General features: G+C 42.5%; 1 protein-coding gene across 6 annotated transcripts in view; it reads left to right on the top strand.

The window, feature by feature from the left end:
* LOC146656471 (rap1 GTPase-GDP dissociation stimulator 1-B) overlaps positions 1-25,059 on the top strand; it is a 28,260-nt gene extending 3,201 nt beyond the window's left edge. The window contains exons 2-15 of one of the 6 annotated variants that reach the window (XR_014914247.1): positions 1,925-2,029; positions 3,942-4,064; positions 4,646-4,771; positions 5,858-5,986; positions 7,415-7,540; positions 8,115-8,258; positions 10,955-11,086; positions 14,084-14,218; positions 14,379-14,504; positions 15,140-15,279; positions 15,409-15,535; positions 19,371-19,499; positions 20,967-23,485; positions 24,637-25,059. Coding sequence is in view for 4 of the 6 variants with exons in the window: in XM_085427196.1 (XP_085283322.1) it covers positions 1,925-2,029; positions 3,942-4,064; positions 4,646-4,771; positions 5,858-5,986; positions 7,415-7,540; positions 8,115-8,258; positions 10,955-11,086; positions 14,084-14,218; positions 14,379-14,504; positions 15,140-15,279; positions 15,409-15,535; positions 19,371-19,499; positions 20,967-21,094 (1,670 nt within the window). In the remaining 2 variants the exon portion in view is untranslated. Of the gene's footprint in view, positions 1-1,924; positions 2,030-3,941; positions 4,065-4,645; positions 4,772-5,857; positions 5,987-7,414; positions 7,541-8,114; positions 8,259-10,954; positions 11,087-14,083; positions 14,219-14,378; positions 14,505-14,864; positions 15,280-15,408; positions 15,536-19,370; positions 19,500-20,966 lie in introns of those variants that run through there. The other 5 variants (XM_085427198.1, XM_085427196.1, XM_085427199.1 and 2 more) reach the window with 5 other exon arrangements.
* Positions 25,060-26,227: the final 1,168 nt, after the last annotated feature.

Here is a 26,227-nt window from a genome sequence, read left to right as displayed (position 1 = left end):
GAGTCCTACAAAATGACCTCCAGCAGGCCATTGGATGTAGGGCTGCTCAATTAATCGAAACCGGAGGAGTTGTACTTACATCTGATGCCATCAGCTTGTCCTCGGTCACGGTTTCGTTCCACATATAGCTTTGCAAAAATTGCATAAAAAGCGCTTGCAGGAACAAAAACATAATATTCCAGAAACACGCTTTGCCGTTCCATCAGCTGTTCGTAACACTTCCCACAGTGAAATGATGCACCTGCTGTTTTCTTTGCAAATTTGCAGCATAGGATTGTTTTTTGTTTTTCCTGCAGTATATAAAAATTGCTGTATCTCCAAAATAAAACTATGAAGACACTCAAAATAAATTTCCTGTGGTGGGAAACTATTTTTTGCAACTTTATTGTATTTAAAGTTTTGAGGGATAAACCTCTTAAATTTCTCCAAGTAGAAATATATGTAAACAAAACAAAAGCGATTTTCAATTTTTTTTGTAGTTTATTGCACTTTTTTGCAATTTATGTAATTACTATGGACTTAATGCATACATATTATTAAAATATGGGCTATAACAGTTGTATTGATGTATAGCAACTTGAAATGCTCCCACAAATGGCACTACAGCATGTAAAAAAAATAATATAAGCTCTGGTGGACTTGGTTCTATAGTAGGTCTTAAAGGGTTAAATAAATATCGTCAAATAATCGTGATCTCAATTTCAGTGAAAATAATCGTGATTATCATTTTTGCCATAATCGAGCAGCCCTAATTGGATGTGAATGTCTCTGACCAAACAATCAGAAACAGACTTCATAAGTGTGGCCTAAGAGCCTGGCGTCCTGTAGCGGACCCTCTGCTCACTGTGGAGCTGTATAATCTACTGTATATCATTCTGGGTTGTGAAGGATCAGTCCTTCATCCCCAACCAGGTGCAGCAGATGGCAGCCCCTCCCTGATCCCCGCTCTGTCGGAGGTTTCTTCCTGTTAAAGGAGGGGTTTTAAAACATGTCTTTCCTCACTGCCGTGCAACAGCTGGGCTTTCTGATTGTTGCATTCTTTGTATTGTTGTCATATAAAGCGTGTTGAGGTAACTGTTGTTGTGGCGCTATATAAATGAAATTAAATTCCATGCTTTCACTTTGGTTTTTGTTGTCTTTAAATTCAGCTCTCTGTAAGTGGACCATTTTCATTTCAGTCTAACATTTCTCCAACAAAACAAGTTTTCAGTCAAACTTCATTCTTAAGGTTCCAGAAGCCATTCGTTGGTATGTTTTTTTATTTTTCATGTCAGGTAACACGATCACTATTTATTATGTGTGTGTATGAACACCTTGCTGTGTTGTGGGTTATAAAACCAAATGTAACAAATTGTAAGCTTAGCCTGTCAACAGATACGAACAAATGTCCTGTTATAAACGGGTCGCAGCAGATGGCCCCGCCCCTCCCTGAGCCTGGTTCTGCTGGAGGTTTCTTCCTGTTAAAAGGGAGTTTTTCCTTCCCACTGTCGCCAAAGTGCTGCTCATAGGGGGTCATATGATTGTTGGGTTGGGTTTTTTTTTTATATTATAGTAGGGTTTACCTTACAATATAAAGCACATTGCGGTGACTGTTATTGGGATTTGGCGCTGTATAAATAAAATTTAATTAAACTGAATTGAATTATAGGATCACTTAAACCTGAATGCCAAGTTAGGCATACAGGACTTAGTGCTTGGTAGCCACTAACCAGTATCTGTCTACGATTTTGTGTTGGTAACAAGGTAACCCAGCTCCTTATTTTGTCAGTGCTACAGATTTTCCAGATCTTGTTGGCAAATTTTTAGTTGCTTCGTTGTCAGAATCATAATCTTATTCAAGTTGTGTGCTATCTATAAAATGGCATGGCTCACCTTGACTTCCGTGTTACTAAAGCTAACAGCTAACTCTTGTTGTGTGTGGCAGACTCTCTGTGTGAGGCGTTAAAAGCTATTAGTGTGAGTACAGAGCTGATTGAAGAAGAGCTCAAGCCTCATTTGGATACAGTGCTGGCTGCGCTGCTAGAAAAGAGTAAGTCATATAACACACACATCCCAGGAAGTTGACTCTGTTCATCTGGACGTTTTCAGTGGGAAACATTTCTTCAGTCTCAGCTGACTCCAGGTTTCTCCAACCTTATCAACAGTACCTTTGGATAATGGCTGAAACTAGCACCACTAGGCCATGTTTAATGATCATTAACATGCAAATTGTCATAAACATTGATCAGTGGCCATGAGTACCATTCACAGAGAGTGGAGAAATGTTCATGCATGAAGACATTTTAACCCACTTTGACAAGGACTGCCTAAAGCTAGTACGTGAGTACGAGCAAACAGCACGAGAGATGGCTGACTACAGCTGCCACCAAAACAGGATTACTCCTAAAAGTCTGCAACTGAGATCTTCAGTTAAGGGCCTGCGCAACAAAAGTCCTCCAGAAGGCAAAGATCCAGCTGTTCGGTGAGCATATGAGACAAACTCATTTTACTCTGGTATCCTACCCTGCACACCGCCCAGTCATTGGTTCGGGTATGTGGATGACACCTGGGGGGAAATCAAATTTCAGGACGTGCTGAGTTCACTGATCACATTAACTCGGTCGATAAATGGCAGGCTAGCCTTAAGTTATACTGTGAGATTTCCATCAGTAATGGGAGACATTTAAACGTTAATGAGTACCATAAACCTACACATACGGATCAGTATTTAAGGTTTGACTCTCATCATCCATTGGAGCACAAACTGGGTGTCATCAGAGAGGAATACCATCCCCACAGACAAAGCAGCCAGGGAAGCAGAAGAACATCATACCAAGAATGTGCTAAGTGAATGTGGTTATCCCAGTTTTGACAAATATCCAACTGGGAAGGCACTTGAAGAAAGCTCCAGACGACCGAGGAGAGATGGAAGCGAAAACCTTTAGTGACCCTTTATGTGTCAGGACTATTGGAACAGCTGAGACGCATTTTCACAAAACACCGGTCCACCCTGAAGATCGGGTCCTCTCAGCACAAACAGTAACATGGTGTACGCTGTTAAGCGCCAGGAGGATTTCCAGGATTTATACATCAGGGAAACCAAACGACCTCTGGCAAAGCAGATGGCACAGCACAGAAGAGCCACCTCGTCAGGCCAAGGGTACATCTGTCACCATCTTACAATGCTGTGATTGCAGCCTTTCCCCAACTCTCTGTGAATGGTACTCATGGCCACTGATCAATGTTTATTGAGTTGTGACAATTTGCATATTAAAGATCATCAAACTGACCTCACGGCTCATTGTTAGTCAGTGGTGCTAGCTTCAGTCATTATGCAAATGCACCGTTTCTAAGGCTACGTGCACACTGCATCGTTTTCTCTCTGCTTTGGTCTCCCGTCCACACTGAGACGGCGTTTTCCTCAAGGAAAACCACAGCGTTTTCAAAACGTTCTCGAAAACGCGGACTTTCTAAAATGATGACACATTTTAGTCATCTGATGCAGTCAAGTGACCAATTAAAGCTAGCGGAGGACATTATACAGCAGTTGTTTTGATTGCTCTCAATTTTGACAGCCCTGTTTAAGATTAATATCAGTTTGCATGCTCCAGATAGCTTTTCTTCAAATTCTCACTCGCTTTTGTGCATGCGCAGGACTGGAACATAAGCGTTTTGGGCCGTTTCAGTGTGGACGCACAACTCTGTGAAAACGACTGAAAACACTAGTGTGGACGCGGAGCGTTTTCAAATCTATCTGGGCTAGTGTGGACGTAGCCTACGGTTGGAAACCTGCAGTCAGCTGAGACTGAAGAAGTCCCCCAGCTGAGTGCTGAAACATTTGTCCCACTGAAAACGCTTCGTCCAGATGAACAGAATCAACTTTTTGAGTCACTTTTCAACTAACATCACATATTGCACAGTGAATTTTATCATTCTAAATGAACGGACTTTTGCATTCACAGAGAAAGATGCTGCTATCGACGTTGCCAAAAGTGGTATTCTACCCATACTGGCTCAGGCCTTACAGAGAAAAAGCAGTCTGAGCTGCCAGGTGGCTTTGGTGGTGGCAGAGATGGCCCGAGAAGGTAGAACACTTGAATACTATAAAATTGGGTGTGCTTCATAAAACAGTTTGTACAGTATAAGCTTCCTTATTTTGTCTTGTCTCATGTTCTCTTTGAAGAGCTTTAGGATTCTACAAGGTCCTTAAAACCAGTTTAACTCATGTTAAGGACCTTGTACTATGTTTTTTTTTAATTACAATAATTATTAAATATCAAATAAAAATATATTGCAGTGTATAAGGAAACATTTTTATCCCTTTTAAGTAACCTAAAGCCAGTATGTGTAGGATTATACAGATGAAGCCACTTTAGAAAACGTCCAAACTGGTTTAGTTTAGTGCCACTTTCAACTTACTGGGTTGACGTTTTATCTGTACGAGGTTGTTGTGTTTTTTTTAATATTATTTCTGATATGAAAAAATGCACTTAAATTCCACACAGAGTGGCTGAAAATGTGATGCTTTTAAAAAATGCTTATGCTCCAGTGATGCGTCATGAGACTAAAACACCAGGTTGCTTCATAGCTGTTGAGTAACATATGCAACATAGCATTTAAAATATACCAGCGTTTACAAGGTTTAATGTCCTTGCATGTGTTGTAGCTGCAGTGAGGGAGCCATGCATCGAGGCAGGCCTGGTGAAGGTGTTGGTTCCCCATCTGAACAGCGATGACCAAGAAATGCTGCTGAACTCTGGCAGGGCCATCGGGCGCATCTGCTTTGACAACTGTGAGTTGGTGGGACACTGCTGGCTCCGTCAGCAGGGCGTTCTCAGTGTGCTGATGAGTCTGATTTCTTTTGAAGGCTACAGAGAGTGACAGATCTTAATTCCAAACTACATGATATTCTTGTCATGGTAACTACATCATGTTAGGCAACTACAGATCAGTCATGCGAGCTGCTTTCAGAACATGTGTCAGGTTTCCTAGATGCAGCGTTGCTTTGCATCCATTATTGCACTATGCAAGATAAAATAACTGCATGATGCCTATTTTTGTTCCTGACTGCCAAAACTGTCCAGATCCTGCCATAATCGGACTGATATAGCGTGAAATGTTATATAGGAGCTAACTTATGCTTTGAAATATGTGAGACTGTCGCCATAAAAGCAGGCACACAGTCAACAACATTACACAGGGTGCGCTGGAGCATTCAAAGCATGGTTAACTGGTGTAGAGTAAGCCTGCCAGTACACTGTCTTAGTGTACTAGTTTCTATGGAAGCCCATTTCCGCCACTAAAAAAAAAAAAAAAAAAAGGATCCATAACTCAAAATTTCAAGTTATTAACTCAAAATTTTGAGAAAAGCCACTCGAAGTTTCGAGTTAGCGCTGCCAATCAGTAATCTACGTGAATGACGTCATTTCCTCGTTACCCAGAAGCTGAAGCCTCAGCTACAAATGCTACAGCTAAGCTAGGTATTACATCCAGTCATGAATGCACAGATTGCTGAGTGTTTTCAGCCTGGCTTCACAAATGATGAAATCCCTGTTATTAGCTGAATCACACGGTGTTACTATCAGCAAACGTACTCGCCAAAGCGCCAATTTGTTGGGATCCGTTTTTGAGTGCGCGCTCCTCTGCGCCATATGCTTCCGGGTAACAAGAAAGCGACCTCATTCACGTATATTTTTGAGCTCGATAAGAACCAGTCCGTGTACCACAGAACTGCCTCTCGTTAAACGCTTAGAACTTGTCAGCATCCTGAGAAAAAGCTCTGAGATCCATTTTTTAACAAAATGATAAAAATGGATATCTAGAGGTCTCCCACTTTATTCCTTAACACTTATCTCTGTCTCCTACCTTTTTTACCTAGCATACCAGCAGGACCAGTTGGTCCAGAGTGGTGTAATCCCCAGACTCGTTTCCATAATGAGGGCGTATCCTGACAACGATCCACTGGTCAACGTCTGTCTGCTGGCCTTGTGTAACCTGGCAGACATGGGTGATTATTTACTATTTGTATTAAGTGCTGTTAGATGTAGTTTGATCGTCAGTGCTTTAGTGATTACACATGTTCTTTACAGCTACAGCATTGCCTTTAATTAATGTGCCTGCAACCAGTGTTGGGTAAGTTACTTTAAAAAAGTAATTCATTACTAATTACTTAGTCAATATTGTATTTTAAATACTTATCTAATTACTGTGTCAGAAAAGTAACTTAATTACTAAATAAGTAATTTAACCAAATACTTCTTAGAATCCCTCTAAACCTCGAGTGGCAGACGATAGAAATTAAACTCTTTAAATAATGAATAAAGACGGAGACTCTGCAGTACGCAGCGGCAGCATCTCTTCCACAGTGTAGCCTGCAGTCGTTTTTAAGCTCACCTTCAGACGCTTTCTGCGCTGCTGAAGTAAAATCAGGTTTTGCTGCCTAGCGGGAGTTGCCGCGGTGTTATCCATGGATGATGAACAAGGATCGCTCAGAAGTGTTCGTCTATGCTCCGTGTCAGGCGCTTCAGTAGATGACTCGTGCTATGAACAGCAGCCCATAGTTTTTACATATTACTGTAATGTTCTTGTCTGCTCGTTTCAGAAAAGTGAAGAGACGGGAATATGTCCACCTCAAAAAACAGCCACTCGCTTCAGTCCGACAGCTTCCGCTGTAGAAAACGACTGTGCAGCAAACCGGTGTGAAATGACGCGCAGCTGCACTACAGCCATGTTAAAGCGGCAGAGTTTACTTCTACGTTTAGAAGACAAATGATTGAAATGAAATATTCAGCCAGTTTAATTATTTTACCATGTAACGCAAGTACATTGTAAGTAACTGTAATTGAAATACCTAAAAATGAACAGTAATCAGTTACTCTACTCTTTCAGTGGAAAAGTAACTTAATTACAGTAACGCGTTACACCCAACACTGCCTGCAACCCTAAACATGAAGCAGGGAGGGTTTTCTTTTGTGAGCAACATGCCAGAGATAAATGGCTGACACAGTAAATACTTTGTCACTCACTGTGGTAACCACATCAGGCCAGAGTAATCTTTTTAAGCCTTTTAACAGAAGAAAGCATTTAGCATTTGAGTTTAGCCATGCTTTAGCACTCGAACTACTCAACAAACTGTACGTTACAAATGTATTGGTATTAATATGGCATGCACCTGGAGAGATTTAGGGTTCAGTATCTTGCTCAGAGCACTGACCTGTTGAACTGCTCTACCTCCTTAGCCACAGTTCTTTTTAGCTACTGTGATCTAATGGGGTGACTAATTACAGCTTACACAGTTAACATATCCAGGTGTCCCAGAGGGAGGTGGGCTAATACTTCAGAAATGAAAAAAGAACGATTCACTGTGCAGCTGTTCTGCTGTGATTATGATATGTCACTAACTCTGTAGCTGATTACACACCACATGTGTTTGCAGACTCTGCAAGGGAGGCGCTGGCACAGCTGGATGTTGCAGATGTACTGATATTTCAGCTGAAACAGGCCCCTGATGCTGAACGCCGACATGTCATTTTGGAAATACTGGGCTCTCTGGGAGAGAGCGGTAAGGGCATGTTTTTAATCGATCGGTGAAACGTTCTTTTTAGTACCGTGTACTTTTCGAACCTTTTGTTGCTCCACTTCCAACTTATTTGAAACATGCTGCTTTCATCCAATTCACAATGAGCTAATACGTTTCATGAGCTACTAAAATATTAAATCAGTGTTCTGTGTTTTAATGTCAGTTTAAATGCGTCTACGACATTTGCAGATCCGTTGTATTTGGTTTTCCTCTACTTTTTACGCAGAGCCCCAGCTTTTCTGGAGTTTGGGTTGTAGGAAGCTTGAGGGAGATGGAGAGCAGCCTTGGCATGTGCTTATTGTTTTCAATTTATTGTGAAATACATTGCCTTGACTTGAACTAAGAAAATGTGTCTCCTATTATGAAAGCACTCAAAGACTTTTACCACATGTGCTGCTCAGTAACAAAATAAAGTCCAAACATTAGTTTTCTTCATGCATATGTTCATGATTAATGGAGACAGCAGTAAAACTTGTTGGGTTGTCGTCCTGAGGCAACTGTTGTTGTGATCCGGTGCTCTATGAGTAAATTGAAATGAATTGTTCTGTGCCACCAGATACTCTGAAACTACAGTTTGCAGAGTCAGGAGTCCCAGAAGCTTTATCCGAGATGATTCGGAGTCTGCAGGGAGGGTCTGACCCACATGACCTCTGCAGCATCAAGATTGCCTCCAACCTAATGGTGTCCCTGCTTTTAGGGGGTACGTAATGCATAGCAACAACATTGTCTTAGTGTAGGTTTGAAAGGAAGAAGTGGTCAGATGACAAACAGGAAGACAAAGTGCTGAAATTGCACTGCGCTGGGATCCACTCACCAAGACGCTCGCATAATGCAGAGCTCCTGAGCAAAACCTCTGTTCCCCCTGGCTTTGCCTCTCATTGGGCATCTACTGTCTGTAAGTAGTTTCCCTTAGTGTTGAGAGGTTTCTTTTTATTTCAATGACATCTAAGAGTGGCATTGCTAAACAGGGCAGAAGCTATGCAAGCATGGTGACAGAGACCACGCTGAAAGTTCTAACAGCCTGGAGTATTGCATCGAATGCTTTTGTTGAACTTTGTCCCAACTCAGTAGTGTGCTTAAACAACTGCAGGAGGACGTCTGTGCTGTGAAAACGTCACAAGTTCAGTTAACACAGATATTGCCGACAGAAATGAGAGACTGGAAGAGGCAGATCGTCGCATTATGAACAGCTGGCTAGAAGCTAAAGACATCAAAGAGGCGTGACCAGCTAGAAAGAGCAGCAGTGTCTTAATCTGTGATTGTTAGAGTGAAGTAACGTGTAGAAGGTGCAAAACTGTACAGACCATATCAAACCTCTGATAGCACAGGTGGTGTACATACAGGTCCACAAGTATTTGGACGGAGACAACGTTTTTCTCAATGTTGTTCTGCACGTTATCACAGTGAAACGAAACGACTCAGATGTAGCTGAAGTGCAGAATTTCAGCTTTAATTCAGTTGAACAAAAAGCATTTTTGACACAATCCCTTTATTTCAGGGGCTCAAAAGTAATTGGACAAATTAAATAGCTGAAAATAAAAAAATCGTTTCTAACGCTTGATTAAAACCCGTTTGCTGGCAGTGGCAGCCTGCAGCCTTGAACTCATGGACATCACCGGCTTTCCTCCTTTTGAATGCGCCTCCAGGACTTTACTGCAGCGACGTTCAGTTGCTGTTTCTTTGTGGAATCGTCACCATGGACAATGATTCTGCGATCATCCACCACTGTTGTCTTCTTTGGACCTGCAGGTGTTTTTGCGTCGTTGTGTTCACCTGTGATTTCTTTCTACCAAACTGTAGGTTTTGCCAATATTGTACCAATTTCTCAGGTGTTTGTTTTCTGTTTTCGCAGTTTAAGGAGGCTTGTGTCACCTGCATGGAGAGCTCCTCTAACTGCATGTTGTCTGTTCGTAGCAAAATCTTCCAAATGCAAGCACCACCTCAAGTCAACTCCAAACCTGCTTAGTTGATAATGAAACAACAAAGGAAATGTCCACACATGGCATTGAAATAGGCTTTGACTCAAGTGTCCCATTGTTTTTGGTCATTTGCCAGAGTGGCAAATGTTAAAGAGCTGAAATTCTAAAGAGTTCATCCAATTTAAAGGCTGATACCTTCAAATAAAAGCTGAGAGTCTTCACAACATGAATATGTTTAGGTACACAGGGAAAAAACAAACTTGTGTCAGTGTCCAAATATATATATATAGACCTAACTCTGCCTATTCTGGATAATGATCATCAGCTGAGACCTCTCTGTAAATGATCCAGACACTTTTCTTTCGTTTGGCACCGACGTCTTTGCAGCTGACTCCTCACTGCTGTCTCAGGTCACTAAAAAGGGAAGGAGACCTCACTAGAACCACATCTCCACCTGCTCCATCACCCTCCCTGCCGCTGCCCCTTGAGCCAAAGACCACACCACTATCGTTGGAATATTCCAGACATTCCTGGAATGTGAGCGAGTGATGATGCAGTGAAGGAGAAACATAAAACAGAGGTGCAGGGCATGGAAAAAGAATGTGAGATTATTAAAGCACGTAGAAAGTTGCAGACAAAGAATATTTGGCTCACGCTGACCTTCCCTGCCATGCTGTGACTCCGTTCTTGTAGATGAGGTTTGATGACCACATAGCACTGGATTTCATCACAGTGAGGGGTGTGTTGTTTGTTGGTGGGTTTGACAGGTTGTTTACTCAAGGGGAGGGGTATTTTGGTATTTTGTGGTTACTTCTGAAAACGTTTGTTCCTGGGCAAAAGTCAGAGGTATGTTAAAGAGTGGAAGCACAAAAGAAAGGATACCATATGAACATATATTATCCTGTATTAATAATATAGGGACAGAGTAATTTCATGGCATAGCAGGGGTGCTAATAATTCCATTAAGCTTAAGAGATGTTTGCTTTATCTCAAATCACATTGGGCAGATGCAGCATTTATACAAGAAACATCTATGATTGGTTCAGAAACAGCTACATTTAGCAAGTATTTAGTGGCTCATTTAATAGTAAAAAACGGGGAGTGCCAAAATTGGATTTTGTTTCACTCAAAGAGCACGGAGGTAGAACATATGTCTGATCATCTGGCTAAAACTGATTACAGGCACACTTGAATCACTGGTGACGAGGACTAATAACCGTCAGGGAAAGATGCATTTTTCTCTCTGATTGTCCAGTAAATACGTTCATTGTGTCGAGTTACAAAACAAAAATTAGTAAATAAAAGAAACGCACTGCACTTGTCACTGAATGTGTTGTGACCAATCGAATATGTAATCTCTGGTGTTGGTGCACTAGTGTATTGATTTACCTAATGTCACTGCTGCATGTGAATCTAAATCATGTGATTTTGTCACGTTGCTTTTTCAGTTATTTTCAAAAGACTGTTTGTGTGTCAGATGAGTCCATGCAGAAGTGTTTTGGTGAAGGATCAGGTCTGGTGTACCAGGATGTTCTGTCATGGCTCCAGAGCTCCAACACCCAACTGCAGCTATCGGGAGCGCTGGCCATCGCCAACTTCGCCAGGAATGGTGAGATGTTTGTCAAAAGGACACACTACATGGTCTTTTTGACTGTTTTTGACTGAGTCTGGAGAGACAGTTCCACTCTTTACAGCTCTCTAAACTTTTTTTAAGATAACTTAAGATTTCTTTTTCTTGGTTTTCACCCATTTTTTTCCGGGTGAAACATCTCAAAAACCCACTTTCTTCTACTTCCTCAGCAGAAAGGTTCCATCAGACTATCTGTCCAGACAGTTTACAGTTTATACATTAAATTCGAAATGGACGTTTTTTTAAATCTGATGTTTTAAACAGATCAAAACACGATATAGTCATTCTCATTCATTAACAGTTTCTTTAACATACTGTTTTTTGTGTTCAGTGGTATTTAGTGTTATCACGTGATGTTTTTCTGGGGTGAAATGCTCGTACAGCAGCGGTCCCCAACCTTTTGTGCGCCACGGACCGGTTTATGTCCGACAATATTTTCACAAACCAGCTTTTAAGGTGTCGCAAATAAATGCAACAAAATAAAACCAGTACCGGTACCAAAAGAAAGAAAATGTATTTATAACACACGGGAAAAGACCCAGGGAAACCACCAATCTCACACCTGAGCCCCAGCTCTCGCGGCCCAGAACCACACAGCTCCAGTCTCTGTCCCGGGAGTTGGGGACCGCTGTTGTAGAGCACACATCTCTAATCACCCTTAAAAACAACAATTGGCTGCACAAGTTGGAATTTACTTTGAATTTTTTTCTAATCCACGTGGAGTCAAAGTATACTAAAATACTCAATTATACCCTAATATTTGGTTATATATCCCTTTACATATTGTACCTCGGCCAGATGCTTTTGGTAGCCATCGACAAGCTTCTGGCATAATGCTGGATGGATATTTGACCAATCGTCTTGGCAGAATTGATAGTTTACTCAAATTGGTTGGTTTCCTTGGATGAATCCAGATTTGAAATGTATTCCACAAATTTTCAACAAGTCTGAGTTTGGGGCTGTTAGCCTGCTTTATCTTTTCCTAATCCAGTCGTGTTATGTGTTTGGGATCATTGTCCCTTTGGAACACCCGGCTGTGTCCAACTTTCTGTCTTGCTGCTGATCTGAGATGAAGTTACAGAATTGGAGGTAGTCCTCTTTCTTCATTATTCCATCCAGCTTGTACCACTACCACTGGCAGCAAAACAGCCCAAGACCATAACGCTGCCAGCACCATGGTGGATTGCTGGTACGGTGTTCTTAGGTTTTGTTGATCTGTGGAACCAGCACCCCACTACAGGAAGTCTGGATCAGCGCTCTGTTTAAAAAGTCCAGTCTCTGATCCTATGAGCATTACCCAGCATGCAGTGCAGAGCTTGGATGGAGCCGGTGAGTGAGGACGCTGTTCTAACTGCCTCTAGCCTCCAGGGAAAAAAAGCGAGACCCGAGTAGCTTTGCAGAGCCACTCCTACCAGCCATACCTGCTGCGGCAGCGCTTTAGGAAGAGGACGAGGTTTAAATCAGTGGCTTGGAAAGCTGCCCAAAGATCTGTTTCTTTAAAATGGGCAAAACACTACGTGTATAAAGGCTAATTTACACTACTGCTGTGCAGAAATGATAAGAGTTATGTGTGGAGGAGTAAAGCTGAGCTTTCCAAACCGTGAAGAAAGGTGGGATTGAAGTGCCCCCAGCTTACCTCTCATTACATCTGAGAGTGGGTGAAAGGTTTTATGTTTACAGTGATGCAAAGTGCTGTAACAGAGTTTCTTTATGCGCGTTTGCAAAAAGTAAATCATATTAATTTTGTGCATCCTCTTTTTAACCCTTTGTGAAACCATAAAGGTAAAAATCTGAGTATTAAATCCACATTAATACAAATAGTTCTTACTTTTTTACCCACTCTCAGATGTGATGAGAGATAAGGTAGACTTCAGTCTTTTTCAGGCCCACATCCAGTTTGAAAGGCTCGCCGTTACTCCTCCAAGCATGCCTCTTAACATTTTAGCTCAATCTTTGTGTCTTCTGACCATAAACCTTTTCTCCAGAAGGCATTTGGCTCATCCATGAGGGCAGCAGCAACTTTCAGTCACGGTTGAAGGTGTCGGTTGTGGAGCAAGGTTGGGTTTCTTTCTTTGTCAGCCCCCCCCCCAGACAATGTAAAAATTGCATCATTGTGGACAGTGTGGGTCTCAGACATGGACAAAGTGGGGACATATCAGAATAAATTGTTTGAAGTGGTGATTCAGAAATCTGTAGTTGTACAGAAATGGCCCCAGGAGAACTTCCCAGGTTGTGTAAATCTGCAGTTCTTCATAGATCTTCACTCTGGTCCAGTAGCTTGTGTATTGGTCTGCCCAGTGAGTACTGTCACACAAGTTGTCAGAGTTTTACCCCTCATACTGCTGGATAAACAGCTCACTCAGGGACGAGGTCACACAGAGCTCAGGTTTTCACTCGCGAGGGGGAAGCAGTTGTCTCCAACCCACTTCAACTTGCTTTCCCCCTGCAGGTTGTTTTTATTGCTTACACACATGAACATTCATAAAGCATGTTGCTGTATTACCTATGAGAAATTACTATAACTGGTTACAAAGTGTGATTGTGCTGTGCAAGCATGGTTATACAATGTGTGGTTATATGATGGGAGTGCAGCTCTGCCAGGTTGTTGTTGGTAGAATCTGTTCTTCTCAAGGCTGCTTGTTGCCCTTATCAATGTCGTGCACGTAGTCATGTGCGTGGGTTACCTCGATAGCAAACAGAAGCATTCTAGCTTTCTAAATGGCAACCTACAGCACATACATTAAACCTAACACAAGTCCTGCTGGCACAGACAAACTAGCAGTTAGTCAGTTATTCTACTGCACGAGTCATGTATTTGAGACTGTGTGTATAATTAATAAAAAATAATAACAAAATTAAAACTTGTGCACCAATTCTTGCTTTACACAGTAGAGAGAAAAGCCCCAAATGACCTTCATGTTAATGTTTGTTTGTTTTTAAGTAGTTGGGTTTTGAGGACTGTTGTTTTTCTGTCAGACAGTAACTGTGTGAAGATGCTGGACCTCGGAGTGGTTCCTCACATCCTGACATTGTTGGAGCAGCACGTAGATGAAGGAGACGTATCTGTTCAACATGCCGGACTAAGCGCACTCAGAAACCTTGCCATTCCGGGTACAGGCTTCCACTGCCTAAGCAATCAAAAGAAACAAGTTCAAGTACATTTCATAACCTAAAATGATCCTGAATGTGTTTTGTCCTTAAAATCAATGTGAATTGATAAAGTAAAAGTGAAACGCTGAGAAAGTCGATAATATGACGTGTGTGTTCCCAGCCACCAACAAAGTGCGAATGCTGGAGGACGGGGTGACTGACAGAATAAAGACGCTGCTGCGCTCGGACATGCCCCCAGTTCAGTTCAAACTGCTGGGCACTCTGCGTATGATGGTGGACGGACACGGTGAGCAAAATGCTTAAAATGCTTCAGTTTGGAAGCAACAATTGTTTAGTTTTGATGACGTGATAACTTTGATTCTTCCCTCTGGTAGAAGACCTCTTATTGACCGTTGGGCACCAAACAGCATACAAACACACTGCTTTCCTGCAAAAATAAACTATGGGGCTAATGTATCAGCAGATCCAGTGAAACACCTGTCCATGTGGTGTAAGGTCTGAAGGGGATTGGGATAATGAGTGCTCTGGGTTTCTGTATGGGACACATTCTGTAGTCGTTACCAGATTTTCACACGTCTGAAACAGAAAGCCCGTTTAAAGAAATTAAATGAAAATATGAAATTAAAGTATGGAAACTTCCATCCAGGCCGAAAATTTGAAGGTATCAACGAGGCCATCGTCAACACAACGCTGAACAACAAAGGAAAAGCACCTCGCCAAGTCAAACACCTGACGTTAATTCAACAGAAATGTTGTGCGAGGATCAAAATTACATTTCACATGAGGAGACCCACCAAAAGTTCATGCTTCACTCCGATTAATGTAATACACAGTACATCTTTTCCCCCATGTACAGCTGGCAGTCTTTATTAACCGTTGTCAAAACAAACGTCTTCTACCCTGTGCTGCACTGTGTGTCAGAGGAAGCTGCGTTAGTGCTGGGGAGAGATGCTGACCTACTCGATCGGATCATGGAGTGGTGCGAAGCCAAGGATCATGCAGGAGTCAGAGGAGAAGCCAGTCGCCTGCTGGCTGCTCTCATCAGACATAGTCAGAACTCTGTGAGTAAGATTCTTCTACTGGGAATGTTTCTCTGCTTAAGTTCTAATTTGTTTGTGTTGGTTATCGAACTCGCTTTGTCGGATGTTCACTTATTATCTTATGATCGGCTGATTCTCTCTCTTTAACAGGAAGTTGTCCGTGAGGTAGCCAGAGCCAATGGAATTCGGCATCTTATTTCTATGGCATCAAGTGAACATGTCATCATGCAGAATGAAGCCCTGGTTGCCCTGGCAATTGCAAGTGCCATTGACATTGGTAAAGCAATTTCAAGTTCTTCGGCTGAATTTATCAGACATGTCAGAGTGTAGTTCTAGTGAGATCTCTCAAGTTGGGCCTGAGATTTCTGATGGCCCAAGAAGCTCTGCAGCGCTTCTAAATCCTAGAAGGATCCAAAGTGTTACTACGAAGGGTTCTCCAGGTAGGAATGAGCAATTACTCTGGAATATATTTGGGAACGTTCCAACACTGGCTTTGGTTAAAAAGTACAAACTATCAGACAACTAGTTTGGTCTCGTCTGGAAGTGACTTTGAATTATTTGGTGTATCAAAGGAAGAGCCTGGCACTCCATTAGCAGTGTTGGGAAGGTTACTTTTAAAATGTATTCCACTACAGATTACAGATTACATGCCCCAAAATGTATTCTGTAACGTATTCCGTTACGTTACTCAATGACAGTAACGTATTCTGAATACTTTGGATTACTTAATATATTATCATGCTGTTTACAACTGCATGAATGTACGATTGCTGTGATTTATTACTGTTACTGAAGGTCCGCGGCTCCGAACCGTAGTAAAGGCTAATGGCTGGCTAATACGTCGGGTTCGTAGCTGAAAACTAGCTTTACTTTGTTGTCTGGGTCAAGTTTGAGACAGAGAGAGGCGTTGAAAGGCTGCTTATTGTTTCAGAGGAAAACAGGAACACGGCGTACAGTCGAGTCTTAACAGCTTACTCACAGCTGGGCTCGTCAGGCTCTCTTCTTGGCTGCAGTGGTTGTTATTATATTTACATGCTTCCAGCTCCCGTTTCTGCTCGGTGACAGCTCGTACCTTTTTCTCCCTCCCTCGCTCACAGACACATAACGGTATGGCGGTCCATTCTGCCTGCAGCACGGACTACACTGCCCATCAGGCTGCATGCTTTAGGGCGATGCCTGTAGCATTCGGCCTATTAGCTTAGCACAACAACAACAACAACAAAAAGGCGCTCTCTCACCCAGGAAACACACAGACGCAGAGAGCGTGTGTGTCACCCTGTAACCATGGCAACCATAACGCTGCCGCCTGGAACAACAGAACAAACAAAACCCAAACAGTCCTGAAACAGGAAAGTACCGCCGTGGAATCCATTTATTTCAACAAAGTAACTGTATTCTAAATACCACCTTTTAAACAGTAACTGTAACAGTAATATTTTGTATTTTAAATACTTAACATGTATTCTGTTACTCCCCAACACTGTCTGTTAGTGTTCACAACACGTTGTAATTTGGTGTCTGTGGAAGTGAGTGACGTGTAGAGTATCACAGTAGTTTGGGCTCACGTAAATATGTTGTACATAGAATGACCTCATGATTGAAACGTCAAAACACTACCAGCCCATGCACACCCACCCGGGATTTAAAAATATTTTACCATAACCAGCAGGTTGTATGTTACACGCACACAGGTCCTCCACCAGATTCCCAGGACTGAGGATTCCTCTGGACAGGGTCTCGGAACTCATTCTTGGGATTTGTTGGAGCCACTCACCCAGTTTGTCCGTCTGTACCTGGACATCCCACAGTATCTTAGCTTGGTATTCAAAACCAGGGGGCGTCTCCCAGTGTGACCTGAGGATCTCCAGGCCATATTCAGCACAGATGTTTCTGTACACGATGGTTATGGCGTTCCATGTATGCCCTGCCTGCTAGCATCTTGCACCCTGCTGTTATGTGCTGGATTGTCACAGGGGCACCTTTACACTGGGGTCTTGCCTGGTGTGATAGACCCCAGCCTCTGTGGATCTAGTGCTCAGGGCTTGTTCCTGTGCTGCTATGATTAGTGCCTCTGTGCTGTTTTTCAAACCATATTTTGCTGGCTTCTAAAGTTTTTTGCTGTTGAAACTGTAATTTCTGCTTGACATCCTTTACAAGGTTAACGGTGCAACCACTGCTAATCAACACACCATGAAGGCTCCTGACTTGGTTTGTCTTCTACCAAGGCTGACTTTGTTTTTAGCCTGTCTGTCAGTTTTTTCTGTCCTCAAGCCTCGGCTGTCTGTGGTCTCCCACCATACTCAGTCTTCTGTGGGGCCGTCTGCTCCAGAGCAGGATGATGCTTTAGCATCCGTGGCTACTGGATGCCCCTCGCTCAGCCCAACGATAATGGGGACCGTTTGGACAATGAAGATGGGATGGCTGGCCAACAGGGATGCTGGTCCAATTTCATTCCTCAACATGCTCCTCCTTCTCATGGCCTGCTCAGCACTGGATTGGCTGTCGCAGCTGTGTCACCCCCGGACTTTCTCGCCACTTCAACACTCCTCCAGGCTGCCTGGCTCCAGCACAGACGCCTAGCCGTCTCTCTCCTCCAGGCTGTAGCAGACGCATGGCGGACCTGACCACTACACTTTTAAACACTGTTCTTTATTCTCAGTTGTTGTTTCTTTTGCACTCAGCCACACATACACAACAACAACTACCCAGTACAGACTTGAATGCAGAGGAGGCGTGACGAGCTGCTGCAGCTCCAGTGTGTCAGCCTCCCTGCAGTGGCGCCACAGACCTGCCACGCAGGCCGTTTTCCTCTGCCAGGTACTACTACTATTGTCGCTGCTGCCACAGCTGCATCTTGGCGCTCACATGCGGCCATGCCCCTGCTCATCATCGACCACCTCCTCAAGGCCGAGTCTACCCACGTCTATGGCTCAACACTTGGCGATGCTCGGTGGCCGTACCGTTTGCTCTCCTGGGGCCTGTGTGAAGGATATTACTCTGACTGCTCTTCAGCTGTTGACCACCTGCACATTTGGTTCAAGGGTGCTGCAGGAATGAAAACATTGCCTATGTGGACAATTTCACATCATTCCTCAAACGCCCGGAACTATTTAAACAGCTTGTTGTATATTGTAATCTATCAACTCCCAAATCCTGCAATAATTTCTTAAATGAATTCTTTTATCTGTTATTGTTCATTTTGGTAAAAGCATCTTGGTAGCTGACTTTACATATTCATGGTGCCTCTAACTGCACTACCACAGAATTTCTTAACATTGCAAAGGCGTTTAATTTAGTGCAACATGTGGTGGCCACACACTGGACACAGGTTTTACTTTTGGCTTCTCTATAAGCACTTTGTACACGTCTGATCACAAATGCATAATGTTTGACACCGTTGTGCGTCCAGTGTTGTCTTCCCAGAGAAAAACGATTACACCTTGCATCTTTAATGAGCACTCAGCAGCTCAGTTTTCTGCTCTCTGACCTTACTGCATCAACAACTACCTTTTCAGATATCAGTGACTTAATGAATTGGTTGAATAATGTATGCTCACCAATTCTGCATCATGTTAAAATTCAGATTAGTCCAAGTTACAAATTCTTCCCGCTGGATCAGTGATCATATCCGCCACCAAGAGAAAATCTGAATGTAAGTGGAAAAAGACTCCTCTCCATGTTAACTATCTCCTTATGATGCAGTTATTAGTCACGCTCAGCCAACTCAGCTTAGGCCACGTACACGGGGGTATTTCTGAAAATGGAGATTTTCAGTTTTAAATTTTTTTAAATCCTGTCCACACGTGCAGTTTTGAAAAAACATCTCCATCCACGTGTAAACGCTAAAACCAAAGTCAAACGCTCATGCCAGATCCTGACTGTGTGAAATGTTGGCCAATCAGAAGTCTAGAAGCCCGGGAGGGATCCTGGCTCCCCCTTAGAGAGAGAGGTGCCACTGAGCGCTGGTTCCACAGATCAGCACACAATACAACACAATAATGACCTGTTGCAATTTAGCAAAACACAAGATGTTTGATGTCAATACTGAACAGAGATGATGTCCATCAAAGAATATATGTTTACCTATTTTTGCATGTCTGTAAACAATGCAGAGTCTATGAAGGATCCATTTGGGGAGGCAGACCTGTTACCCATGCTGAAGAAGATGTTGGAGGATCCTGTGGGAGCGGTCGAGGTCAAGTTCAGTGCTTTAGGTCTCATTTGCAGCCTGGCTAACTCCAGTATGTGTCTGATTTTAAAGCAACACATAGAAATTGCAGTAATTCTGTCCAGTGGATGTAGAATGATAAAGCTGTGATGTCAGTGTCAAAGGAGCCACAAAAATGCAGCAAGCAAACCTCGTGTGCACCTTTTAGCTTACAGCTCAGTGTCACAGAGATTAAATCCCCACAGGCAGGTTACAGGAAGTATGAAATATGGAGGCCCGAAGAAAACAATAAAATCCAAGATTCAGCAGCACTGAGTCCTGTTGCTCTTAAATCTACGTTCAGCTGTTTAGCAGGAGCGCGGCGGGTGCTGCTCGCTCAGATTTGAAGTTTAATTTTTCACGCAGAGTGAACGGCGGACGCTGATGTTTTTGTCACATTTTACAGAATCAAAATTATGTCAGTACGTCCACGCTGTAAACGCTGCACGGTCGTACTCTCTCCATCACTCCATGTTATCCATTGTTGATCTGCACACGTCTGTTGCTGCCACAGACGCCGCACGCTCGCCACTGTCATGAGACGCTCTCACAAACACAATCACGGTTTAGTAACGCAGCGTGCTTACGAGAAAGTAACAGGAATATATTTACTTTTTTACAATACTGATTCTTTACTTCACTCATTACGTGAAAAAAGTAATTGGATTACAGTAACACGTTACTTGTGTTACTGCTCAACCGCTGCTCAGGAGACACTGAGCAGCATTCACCCAGGAAGCACAGGAAACCAGAGCTAGGAGATATAAAGCTATGTGGGACAACAATGGACAAGGGGAGACTGAGACAGTGTAACCAGAGAGGAAATGTAGTTGAAGACAAAGAGAAAGTAATTATAAACACAAAGTCGTGATTAATTTAACAGAAGACTTAAATAACAAGACTAGAAAATAGACCATGAAGTCCTAATGAAGACGACACCCTTCAACCCCGGGGACCATGACAACGTCACAAGTGTCACTCAGCTCTGTGTTTCAGATAGCGATGTTAATAGTAACAGGACACGAAGGCCATTCAAAATGGTTATTAGATATTCGGTTTTCTGAATTTCCAGTAGTAGTAGTGTGTTTACATTGGTGCCAATTTGGTGCAAAGTTGTCTTGGTTGCACAGCCTAAATGTGTTTCTCAGCCCTGAATGTTTGTGTAGCTACCTCGTGTACTTAAATGGTGGAAAAAATAAAGAGAATTTAAAAAGCAGAATTTTCATGCATCCTCAGCTATTTCAAAGACTTTTTCATAGAACGGCAGCATTATTGTAGAAAAATGGCTGATTCTTAGGGAGCCAGGTTTGAGCGTGTCACAGATTCTCCTGGTGTAGAATGACTCAGGTGTGTAATGTATTCAAACCAAGCTCTAAAGAACACAAAGTCTACTGTACACCCAATGATGATCAGAGAATATGCTACAGTGCATCTGCATAATTTGATCTGTTTCAATCAACCTCTTACTTTTCTCTTTTCCTTCTGTTCTTGTGTGCTCTAGGTGTCATGAAGGAGGCGTTGAACTCTGTGAATATGAAGGAAAGCATCAGTAAACTCACAGATCATAGCAGCAGTAAACTTGCCTCACAGGCCAGCTCCATACTGACCCTCCTGGGTGACACCAGCTAAACCAGCATCCTGCAGCAACAGGGACCCATCAGCTGAATGGATTTATCGAGCTTATTCAGTGGCATACTTAAACGACAGATATTTTACTGCACAAATATTGCAAAGTATTGAACTGGCTTCTTGTCACCTGTTCTGTAAAAATGAAGGGCCCTTTTTAGTCCCGGTGTGTGCATGTGTGGCAGGCAACAGATTATAGGAGTATTTGAGTTACGTGTTTGATTTGCTCAACATTATCTTTACACTGCACAATTCAGACATCATCTAAGCTCATTTATTTAGGTTTTCCTGTGAGTAGTAATGAGACATTTATGAATCAGATGGTCTGCAATGAGTATGTATGTGGGGCTCAAAGGTAACGACTGAATGAATAGCCACAGAAAAAGTATCCAGTCTCAGGCAGTCATGTACCATGACTAGCAACATCGTAGACATTTCACAAAGATAGCAAAAAGAAAGGGTAAGAGGGCAGGTGAAGTTAACTGGAGAACACATGTTAGGTGCACCGAGTTCTACAGTATTCTGGACCAAAGGGGATGGATGGAGAAATTTACTAAGAGCCACCTGATGGAGGCGCATGTGCACAGGTGTGGAGGGCACACAAAAGTTACGAATAAAACCTCAGTGCTAATATCTGTAACTCCAGTACCCGGTCATTGGCAAAGATTTTATTATAATATATGTTCATGTTATATAAAGTGTTATTGAATATCACTGAATGCGAGCACCACAGTGGTGCAGTGGAAGCTCTTTCTGCGTTGCAATTCCAGGCTTGTAATCTAATCCAAGTGCTGCACAGGAAGTAGGATGTCAGTAAACGGTACCAATAATTTAAGAACAATTGAAATACTCGGGGGGGCACTCTGGACAGGACCCCAGCCTGACGCAGAGATAAGTAATAATGTAGAAATGATCATATTAAATGCACTGGGGAAAAATGGGACAAACTGGAACTGGTCTGAAGCCGAGAAAGCTGATGAGAAGAGAAATGTGTTTGGGTGAACACAAACCAAGCATTTATAATTCTCAAAGTTAATGTTCTAATTACAAGAAAAAGATGAAGAGCTGCCAACAGTGCTGGTTAGGGCGGGAACATGCTCAGACTGAGGAAATGCACCAGTGAGTATTTGTGCTATTGAGGCCTTGACAGCCTCCTGATATTTGTTAAAATTTCATAAGACACTGCAAGCTCTCCTGCACTGAGTGCCCTTCATTTAAGGCGGTATGACCTCAAAGGACAGCAGTGCAGACAGCGTTAAACCGATGTAGAGATAGAGCCTCACACTTCAGCACATATTCTGCAAATGGGCCAAGCCAGCTGATCACAAACGAGAGAGTGCAGCATGGTCACGACTCTTACTTCAGCAACCTTGATTTTAAAAGGCTGGCACGTGGTGAGAGAAAGTAGCATCCTCAGCGTTGCATGTACACACAGATTTGACAAGTAAAAGAACCAAATGAAGCGTCTCAGCTCGTATGACCGACGCACGTGCTGGTGAGCCGATACTAACAGGGAACAATCATAAAATCACCAAGAATGAAAATATTAGTCAGGTAAACGTTTCAGTGAGAAAGCCAAGAAAACCTTTGCTGGGCTCTAGCAGCTTGTGAACAGGGAATGGTAATTCCTCAACAGGTTGACCAGCCAGCTTTGCAAAGTATGGAGAGAGAACCCTGCTGTTAGATAACTGCCACTTCTAATGTGGCCATCGGTCATGTGCGTAGTTGTCTGTCTCTGTGTGACTGGTGACCTGTTCAGGGTGTACCCCGCTTCTCAACATATGTGGGATAAGCTCACACCCACCACGGCCCTAAATCGGATAAGCATTAGAAAATGGATGGATCGGATGTTATTGAATATGCAGCCAGAATAGTTCACCAAACAAACGGACCTTTTTCTCAATATCCCGAAGGTGAAGAAGTGACGTGTTTGCATCACTGATTAAAAGAAACTTTGACGATATCAAGGAACTTGTTTTGTCATGCCGGTGATATGAAGTGTGATGATTCTGAAGCAATATTGTTTGACCTAAAGTAGTTTTATTTTAATTACTCCAGTAACAAAACGACCTACTGGATAAGATTGTGATGTACAAGTGAATGTGCAATGCTCTGGTTTGTCTGTATTGTGGCAGCTGAGGTGATGTTTCTATTTATTTTCTGATAGGTTGAACCTGTTGAAGATGACACAGTCTACGTTTTATAATAAGCCTGTCAGCTACTATCAAACCAGGCTGTCTGTAAATCACCAGTGATATTCTGATGAGTGGACTCAAACATTAAAACTTGCTTTATGGCATATACTCTTCCAATAAGAACTGCAACAGATGTGAAGGATGAACATACAAATAACAGCAACAAAGGAAGAGCCTGAGAACAGCCTCTGGCTATGAGGTGTGTGTTTCTGAAAGATCACATTTATCTTCTCAATAGTTTTATTTATATAGCACCAACTGAGAGTTGCCTCAAGGCGCTTTACATCTTAAGTTAAAGACCCAGATGAACATGTCTTGATGCATGCGCAATCATCGAAGTAAGGATAGTTGACTGTGTTCCTCTGGACGTAGCACTTTTTGTTAGTCGGAGAAACTCATCCAGGTGACGTCTTCAGTCTCGGCTGACTGCAGGTTTCCCCGATAAAAATAAACAGTAACATTTGTGTAATGACTGAAACCAGCACCACTGATGAACAATGGCTGTGAGGTCAGTTTCTCGATCATTGATCAACAACCACTCATCGACGACCACCATTCACAGAGAGTTGGGGAATGTCTGCAATCACAGCATTGTAAGATGGTGACAGATGTCTGTGAAGGTTCTCAGGTCATCCAGGCTATCGTAGTCTAGGGCGCTTGGGAAGAAAAACGTCTGGACTTCTTTAAGTTTCTTGAAGATGAAGTCCAGATGCTTTTCTTTCCAAGCTCCTTATAGGGACACATGTACCCTTGATGGTCTTTCCCTTTTCACATAAATGTCCTCCTTGATTCCTCGCTCAAACCAGCGCTCCTCCCTGTCCACGGTCCTCGTGGTCTTTGATGACCATGGCAAAACTATACCAGGACATTTGATGTTGGTTTTTCTTTGAATTTTGTTTGTGTTATGTCACAGTGCTGGCTGAAGCACTTAACATATTTAGGATTGCAGTCATGTTGTCTGACTTATAGAAAAGCTCTACGATTGAAGACTTCCTAGTGGTCATGTCATGTTTTTGTAACTAGAAAAATTAGAATAGAAAAAGGTAGCATAAAGACTTTCCCAGAGCACGATGGGAACGTCCGATCAGCAACACAGCTCATGCTAATACCGCTCAGTGTTACAGAAACATTTATATATAGTTAAATAAAAGATCCAAATCATTTTATTTCAAATGGATGCATTTGTAGAATAAAAAAAATACACAACAAATGAACTGCCTGTTGGACAAAGTCACTGTTCTGCATTCTTGTAGGGTCTACCTTACAATATAAAGTACCTTGAGGCGACTGTTGTTGTGATTTGGCGCTGTCTAAATGAATTTACTCTCATCCATGTTTTGAATTTTACAGATTACTCAACAGACTAATGGGGCTCGAGCATAACAGCAATATCCATACCTACAATCCATTTTAAAGGAAGCACAATGTGAAGAAGATATTCAATACACTGCACTTTTTAACATTTGTATATAAACTAAACATTCTTATGTAGTAGCAACACTTTTTCAGTGTGCATCTGTAGCTGGGTCATTTTGGGGAGTGGCTAGCATGTGTGTTCTGTACAACATAAAGTGAATAATGTGCTGATGGGCGTGAAGCACACTTTTGCTGTGATGTTTAATGTAATATTTGTGTGAAAGTATGTTCTGGATGTAACTACAAATCACTCAACATGCGTGAACAGATCTGTATTTATAGGGAGGGCATTTTTTTGGCCTTTTAGAAGCTTTGTTCTAGAGTGAAAACAATAAAGTTATACAGTGTCTTCCTCTATTTTGTTTCTACGGTGTCATTTTTTTCAGTCATGTTATGGGTTTTAGGCAAAACAACAACAACACACAACAAAATCTGAAATCTAAGAAAATATCAGAAACTGAACAGAAACAACTCTTTGGCTGGTGTGAAATGACCTGTGTTTCTGAAGAGGCCAGAGCATGATACACACTGAACATACAGCTGAAGCTCTGCTGACGGATCTATACATACGCTGCTTTCATCTATGGCTAAGCACGTTTTCTGACATTCCAACATTCAATTCAATTTTATTTATAAAGCACCAAGTCACAGCAACAGCTGACTCAAGGCGCTTCACATTCCAATGGTTGCATCCTGAGAAACTGAGGGTTCATTATCTAACCCACAGGCGTCAAACTGCAGGCCGCGAGGGCCGGTGTCCTGCAGGTTTTAGATGTGTCCTTGATCCAACACAGCTGATTTAAATGGCTAAATGACCTCCTCAACATGTCTTGAAGTTCTCCAGAGGCTGGTAATGAACTAATCATTTGATTCAGGTGTGGTGACCCAGGGTGAGATCTAAAACCTGCAGAACACCGGCCCTCGAGGCCTGCAGTTCGACAACCCTCCAACCCAAGGACACAAAATACAGACTGGAGAAGCCAGGGATCAAGCCTTCAGCTTTCCAAAAGTAAATGATATGCACTAACTCTTGAGCCACAGCCAGCCTAAACTGTACTGACTTAAGGGGCTTTATATTATAACATAAAGACCCTACAATAATGCGGAAAAACCCCAACAATCAGATGACCATCTATGAGCAAGCACTTGGCAACAGTAGGAAGAAAAAACTGCCTTTTAACAGGAAGAAACCTCTGGCAGAATCAGGCTCAGGGGGAGGGAACCCTCTGCCATGACTGGTGAGGGGACGAAGACACATTGTGGAAGAGAGCCAGAGGTTAATAAGAACTAATGATGAAACCCAAAGTGGTGTAAATGGACAGGTTTTAATATATAGTGCTTTTCTACTCTGCCTGAGCACTCAACACTACAAACATGCCTTATTCACCCATCGATACCAACACATTTATGTGTACAAGTTCTTTCTGTCTAACATATTGGTGAGCGACTTCAGCATTCTGCCCAAGGACACTTTTGAACGCAGACTGAAGCAGCCGGGGATTGAACCACTGACCTTTCAACTAGC

The sequence above is a fragment of the Rhamphochromis longiceps genome, linkage group LG13, assembly GCF_057381845.1.
Source record: "Rhamphochromis longiceps isolate RC_006_pf linkage group LG13, R_longiceps_female_GT1.1, whole genome shotgun sequence".
NCBI classification, from domain to species: Eukaryota; Metazoa; Chordata; class Actinopteri; order Cichliformes; family Cichlidae; genus Rhamphochromis; species Rhamphochromis longiceps.
The sequence above is the reverse complement of the archived record's forward strand: the minus strand, read 5'-3'. Positions and strand labels throughout refer to the sequence as shown.